General features: G+C 31.2%; 1 protein-coding gene across 1 annotated transcript; it reads left to right on the top strand.

The window, feature by feature from the left end:
• Positions 1-4,472: 4,472 nt before the first annotated feature.
• Positions 4,473-6,356, top strand: LOC133788290 (pentatricopeptide repeat-containing protein At3g56550). Its single transcript, XM_062225719.1, has one exon. It carries the CDS (start codon positions 4,520-4,522, stop codon positions 6,308-6,310), a length of 1,791 nt encoding a protein of 596 aa, XP_062081703.1. The 5' UTR covers positions 4,473-4,519; the 3' UTR covers positions 6,311-6,356.
• Positions 6,357-7,193: the final 837 nt, after the last annotated feature.

Here is a 7,193-nt window from a genome sequence, read left to right as displayed (position 1 = left end):
AATCCATACATTATTGGGTAATATTTGGGAGTTACAAATTTGTAATTGACTTTGTAATACCAAATATGTTACACTTGGACACACACATATGCTCAATTTTGTAACTCTCAATATTATGTTTCAAGGCGTAACAAATCACATTTTTTCATATTATTTAATCTAACATTATATTATATAAAATAATATCACATTCCTCCACTTAGATCAAAAAATCAATTTTTTAACACTTATATATTTAATCAAATATTATATTAAAATATAATAGGACGCTTATCCAATTTAATGCTAGAAGCAGTAACACTAGCCGAAAATTACTTCTGAACAAAAAAAAAAAATATATTTTCATCAAACTAGGAAACTCCCTCTAACAATTGTGTACATTTTTTTAAGAATAAATTATATTTTTGCCCCCGAACTATGACCATTATATGATCATGCCTCCCGAATGATTCGCGATGTTAAAAATTCCCCCTAAACTATGCACATTACTGAAATATGAGACTTTTGTTAGATTTCGTCCTAGGTGGCTAACACATTGATGATGTGGCATTTTGTCTGTTGATGTGACATTGCCATGTGTAGAATAATTAACAATTTTACCCCCTGAACTTTGACCGCTACCAAACAATATCCCTTTTATTAAAAAATTTTAATTTTTTTTTTCTAAAAATAATAATTAAATCCTTACAAAATTAAAAATTTAATTAATAACAAATCACTCCTTTTTAGTTTTACTTTTTCTTTTCTTTTACAATATAAAATAAATATATTTTAGAATGAAAATTTAAAATAAATGCTAAAACAAAGAAAAAAGCTTTACTTAAAGGATGACAAATAACAAAGGGCTTAAATAAAATAAAATAAAAATTAATTTAAGTGGAGGAGGATGAAGGGGAACAAACTTTATGATTTATTTTTAATTTTTATTTTAAGATATATTTATTTTATATTGTAAAAGAAAAGAAAAAGTAAAAAAAAAAAAGCTATTTGTTATTAATTAGATTTTTAATTTTTGAGTATTTAAAAATTTATTTAATTAGTTTGAAACTTTTAGTATTGTTTATTTTCTTAATCTTTTAAAATGATTTTTTAATTTTTAAGGATATAATTATTATTTTTAAGAAAAAAAATGAGGTTTTCTTAAAAAAAAAATAGTTTTAATAAAAATGGCACAATTTGGTAGTGATCAAAGTTTGGGGGGGGGGGGGGGGAATTGTTAATTATTGTACACATGGCAATGTTATATAAACAGTCAAAATGACACATCATCAATCTGTTAGCCACCTAGGATAAAATCTAACAGAAGTCTCATATTTCAGTAAAGTGCATAGTTCAGGGGGAATTTTTAATATCGCGAATCATTCAGAGGGCACAATCATATAGTGGTCATAGTTCGGGGGGCAAAAATGTTATTTATTATTTTTTTAATAATAAAATCCTCTTTCATAAAAGTAGTATGAACAGAAAATTCTGAAAGTTAAAAAAAGAGAACAAATGTTTGTCTGTATTAAATACAAATAATAATAATAAAATAAATAGGGATATATAAACCTATGCTAACCTCCCCTATTGATTTAGGGTCAATTTGGTTTAGTTATATTATGGGGAAAAATAGTTGCGGCTATGTTCTGGGGAAAAGTTGCTGAGTGTTTGGTAAATTACAAATTTTAAAAGAGAAATTTACATATATCACTAAAAGTTAGAAAAATTTACAATTTCTTATTTACTGTTCAAACTTTATTTTTTCCAGTTATACAACTTCTTCCCTTTGTTGGAGAAGAAGTCATTTACCAAGAGAGGCGAGGGGTCTGGGCTTGCGCAGAGGGTTGGTCAGCTCGGGTGCTGGTGGAGTCGCGCCTGCGAGGGGTCGAACGACGACTGCGAGGGGTTACACGAAGAGAAGCTGAGTGTTTGGCGTTCGACAATGGGGAGAGGCTCTGTCTCTGGGTCCTTGACGAGCTCCGAGGAGAAAGACTGGGCGACCTGATCATGGTCAGTTGGGGTTTCAGATGAGGAAGAAAAAGTTCTAGAGAGATAAATTTGGGGTAGAGAGAGAAAATGAAAGGTTGAAGTGGTGGTTTGGTAATGGCCGAATGGAGAAGAATAAGGAGTGTATAGTAGCAAAATAGGAAAGTCTTTATTGGTTTTAGAAGAAAAAAAAAGTCTTTATTGGGACCCACTTGTCTTTAGGGTCACTATTGGGACCCACTTTTCATAAGGCAAAATCTCATTTTTCCTCTGGTTCACATTTTATATTGATTATTTAATTTCTTGAGTTAGGAAATTTAAGTTTTTTGAGTATACTTATAATTTTAGTTTATATTTAATATATGTTGGGTTGTTTTTTCTAGTTGTAGATTTATGTATAGTTGTTTTCACGTTGTTTTTTAGTTGTTTAGATTTATGTATAGTTGTTTTCACATTGATTTTTAGTTGTTTTAAGTTTATATATTTTTGTTATGTTGTTGTGTTGATGTCTAATTGTTGTTTATTTGTTTGAGATATATTTTCATTTTTTTAATAAAAAAAACATGTTAGTATGCAATGGGTTAACTTCTAGTTGTTCTTCATTTGTTGTTTTTAAATGTGCGTAGTATGCAGTGAGTTAATGTCTAGTTATTGTCTTATTGTTGTTTTTGGGCTATTTAGATTTTACGTATACTTGTTTTCATGTTTGTTTTTAGTTGTTTAAGTTTATTTATAGTTGTTCTGTTGTTGTTTGTTCTATTTGTTGTTTAGTTGTTTGCAGATATATTTTGATTTAAAAAAAACAGGGTTAATGTTTAATTGTTATCTTATTGTTATTTTTTAGTTGTTTTATTAGCACCGTATTTTTGTAAATATAAAACTTTAAAACGCATTTTTCGAAAACTTAAGGTAGTATTTTTGAAAAAAAAAATCAGGGACCGTAAAAAAGTAAAAAAAATACCAAAAAAAGTATATTTTTGAAAAAAAATCTCATTTTAAAATACTGTGAGTTAGAAAAGTTGTATGAGGATGTTATATTTATTTTATTTTATTAAAACAAATCCACATGTTTAAATTAAATATATTTTTGATAAGAGACTAATAAAGTGATCATAAATAAAAATATTATATTATATAATATATATTGTGTATATATATTATAACTAGTTGATGTAGCAAAGATTTGAATAATAATGATAATAGTATTATATCTTGTTCACCATATAATCACAAATATGCAAAATTTAAGTCATCTCAAAACTCTCACTTTCTATGTCTTTAATTAACTTGAACTTACTAAAATAAAATAATATCTAATAAATATAAATTATAAAAATATTTTTTTAACAAAAAAATATTTAAAAATTAAAAATTAAATATTGTTAGTTTTATTTTAATATTAATTTAGTTTAAATATTCTTATTTTGAGTAATATATAATAAATAAGTTTATTACAAAGTTTTAAAAAAAAACTATTTTTAGAAAAAACTAAAAGTTGAGTTTTGCTAGCTTTATCCTCTAGCTGTAACTGATGCATAAATTCCTCAATAAGCTGTTTTCTGACTGTTTATCCTTATTGTATATTTTTTTTCTTTAGAAACTAACTTTTAGTTTTTTTTTCTTAAAGTTGTTCCAAAGGGGACCAATAATTCTCGCGGTCCAGAATCAACAAAATAAGAGTTTGGTGCATTAAAAAGCCTATTTCCATAGAACATCTGTCGTAACATAGATAATGAATAAATAGGAGTTAATATGATTCTAATTGCCATTACCAAAGTAATGAATATTTTTGTCATTAAAAGAAATTTTTGGCTAGTAAGTAATCCACGTACAAAAAAAAATGTGCCTAGCCATAGGGACAAAATGCATGTCCTTACATTAGAAGTTTCTTGTATATATAAACGAGAATTCTATAGAGTGACGTTTCTATTTTTAGCACGGAAATAAATTATAGTTTTTTTTATATGATGGTGTACATTATAGTTATATTAGACATTTCATAGTTTTTAGAAAATTCCGAATAATTTACCGTACTGAAAACATACTTTAAAATTATATGTTTCATATGCGTATAAAACAAGCTTCAAAACAATATATTTTTGTGTTTTCAATACATAAATATGTTACATTCTGATATTTTTATATGTTGGTGTACAATATTATTATTTAGAACCTTCTACAATTTTTTATGCAATTTCGAATAGTTTACGATATTGAAAACATGAAATAGATTGTTTTGAAGCGTGAATTATAATCGCGTGAAATAATTTATAAGTATTATAAAATGTATTTTGGACACTGTAAATCATTCATAATTTTCTGAAAACTAATAAAAGTCATAAATAAGTACAATGTACACTATTATATATAAAAAAATATTAATTACAATATTTTTTACGTGCAAAAAAAATAAAAACAAAAAGGCATGTCCCTCTAAAGAAACTTTCTATTTATGTCTGTTACACAACAAATCAATTTATATTTATTAAATATAATGTTATGTTATATAGAAAGGGATCAAACCGAAGTTTTGAGTGTAAGGTAGTTTTCCATGTTATCATCACCATTCGAGGCCGCCGGAACTTCAAATACCAAAACGAAAACTATCCTAAATCTCCTTCAAGGATGCCACACCATCAAAAAGCTTCAGAAAATCCATGCTTGCGTTATCACCGCCGGCCTTCTAAATCACCCCGCCGTTTCCACCAAGCTCCTCAACTTCTGTGCCGTCTCTGTCTCGGGTTGCTTACTCTACGCTCAACTTCTCTTCTATCAAATTCGCAACCCCCAAACTGATCACTGGAATTCCATCATCAGGGGCTTTTCTCGCAGCTCGTCTCCTCTACAATCCATATTTTTCTACAACGAGATGGTTTCAGTCGCCGCCGGGTCTCGTCCAGACACGTACACGTTCTCGTTCGTCCTCAGAGCTTGCGAGCGAACCCCCGCGGCCGACAGCAAACGCACAGAGGTTCACGGCACTATAATCCGTTCTGGGTACGATCGGGATGTTGTCGTTTGCACGAATTTGATGAGGTCGTATGCCGGGAATGGTTTGATTGACAATGCACGGAAAGTGTTTGATGATATGCCTGTGAGAGACTTGGTGACTTGGAATTCTATGATTTCTAGCTACGCTCAAGCGGGGTTTCACCATGAGGCTCTGAAGACGTATGATCTTATGAGAATTGCGAATGTGGGTCTTGATGGGTTCACACTTGTCGGCTTGCTTTCGTCTTGTGCCCATGTTGGTGCCTTAAATCTTGGAGTCGAAATGCACATAATGGCTCGTAAAAGGGGATTCTTGAATAAAAATGTTTATGTGGGAAATGCTCTTATAGACATGTATGCTAAGTGTGGAGATTTGGAAGCTGCTCTCTCTGTCTTTAATGGCATGCAGAAACGTGACATTTTCACGTGGAACTCAATCGTGGTTGGCTATGGCGTCCATGGTCGAGGGGTCCAAGCAATCGACTTCTTTAGTCAAATAGTAATGGCTGGAGTCCAGCCAAACTCCATTACATTTCTTGGCTTGTTATGTGGATGTAGTCACCAAGGTTTAGTCCAAGAGGGTGTCAAGTTTTTCAACTTGATGCTCTCAAAGTACAACATCAAGCCTGAAATTAAGCATTACGGCTGCATGGTTGATCTACTCGGCCGAGCTGGAAAACTCAAACAGGCGCTGGAAGTAATAAGCAGTTGCCCATCCCAGAATGATCCAGTTCTCTGGCGGACTTTGCTTGGTTCTTGCAAGATTCATAAAAACGTGGAAATAGGAGAAATTGCCATGAGGAATCTGGTACAGCTTAGGGCCTCAAATGCAGGGGATTGCGTTCTCCTGGCAACAATCTATGGTGGAGTCAACAACACAGACGGGGTAGCGGTGATGAGGAAAATGATAAAAAGCCAAGGAATAAAAACAACCCCTGGTTGGAGCTGGATGGAAATTGGTGATCAAGTTCATAAGTTTGTTGTAAACGACATGTCACATCCTGATACTAACGAAATCTACCTGAAGTTGAGAGAAGTAATACAAGAAGTGGCCTTGCTTGGTTATGTGGAGGAAGATTCGATGTCGTTTGTGAGTTTAAAAGGTTTTAATGGCGAAGGGTGTTGGGGAAGTGGATCATATCACAGTGAGAAACTAGCTATTGCCTTTGGGATCTTAAGAACTCCAGTTGGGACATGCTTGAGAATAACAAAGAACCTGAGAGTTTGTAGAGATTGCCATACATTTACTAAATTTGTTTCAAAAGCATTTAATCGAGAAATTGTGGTAAGGGATCGAGTTCGATTCCACCACTTTAAGGACGGGGTATGTTCTTGTAAAGATTATTGGTGAGGGGTGTTACTCAATCACGTTTATTTGTACTGAAAGTTCTGTTTTATTTTGTTTTTTCTCTTTCACTGTAACTATTAACAAAAAACGACATTTATTTTGAGTAGGATAAACGCAATCTTTAGCCCGTTAAGTAGGCTAAAAAAGTCATAAAAACACAAAAATGTAGTCTATTTTCAAATTAAAATTCTGAGAGAGAACCAATTTTTGTTATGAACTATTATATTTGTCTAGTTTTATTGTTTTTTTAATTAGAAAAAAATACTTTTAGAATTATTATTATTTTTTATGAAAATAATGATAATTAAAATTCCACATAAATATATATATATATATATATAACACATCATTTTATATATAAATATTCTTAGTTTTAAAAATACATTAAATTATTTTTATTATTTTTCTTTAATTGTTCTATAAATTGTAAATAAATAAGCAATGCCATATAAAAATATTAAAAAAAAACTAAAACATTGTCTATAGTTTTTAAATATATATAAGGTCCTTGGTAAAATGATCTTTTTTTACAGTACAATTTGTACTTTGATCTAGTTTTAATAGTTTTTAGCTAAACAACTTCTTTTATTAAAGAATTTTATGTATTACCCATTTTACCCTTTTAATAAAATAATAATAATAATAAATTAAAACAAAAACCCTAATAACTATCATCTTCTTCCTCTCACCCATCCACCCACACCCATCCACAACCACCCACTATCATCCCCCCCCCCCCCCCCCCTGCCGCCGCCACCACCACCACCACCACCACCAGTGACCACTGCCCCCTACTCGCCGCCACTGCCGGCGAACACTGCTCATCACTGGCTGCCACCATTTCTCCACAAATTCGGCCACCGCTCATTAAAAAGGTTGGTTTATA

Source organism: Humulus lupulus, chromosome 7 (genome assembly GCF_963169125.1).
Source record: "Humulus lupulus chromosome 7, drHumLupu1.1, whole genome shotgun sequence".
In the NCBI taxonomy this organism is placed as follows: domain Eukaryota; kingdom Viridiplantae; phylum Streptophyta; class Magnoliopsida; order Rosales; family Cannabaceae; genus Humulus; species Humulus lupulus.
Note: the sequence above shows the minus strand (reverse complement) of the source record. Positions and strands in the feature narration are given on the sequence as shown.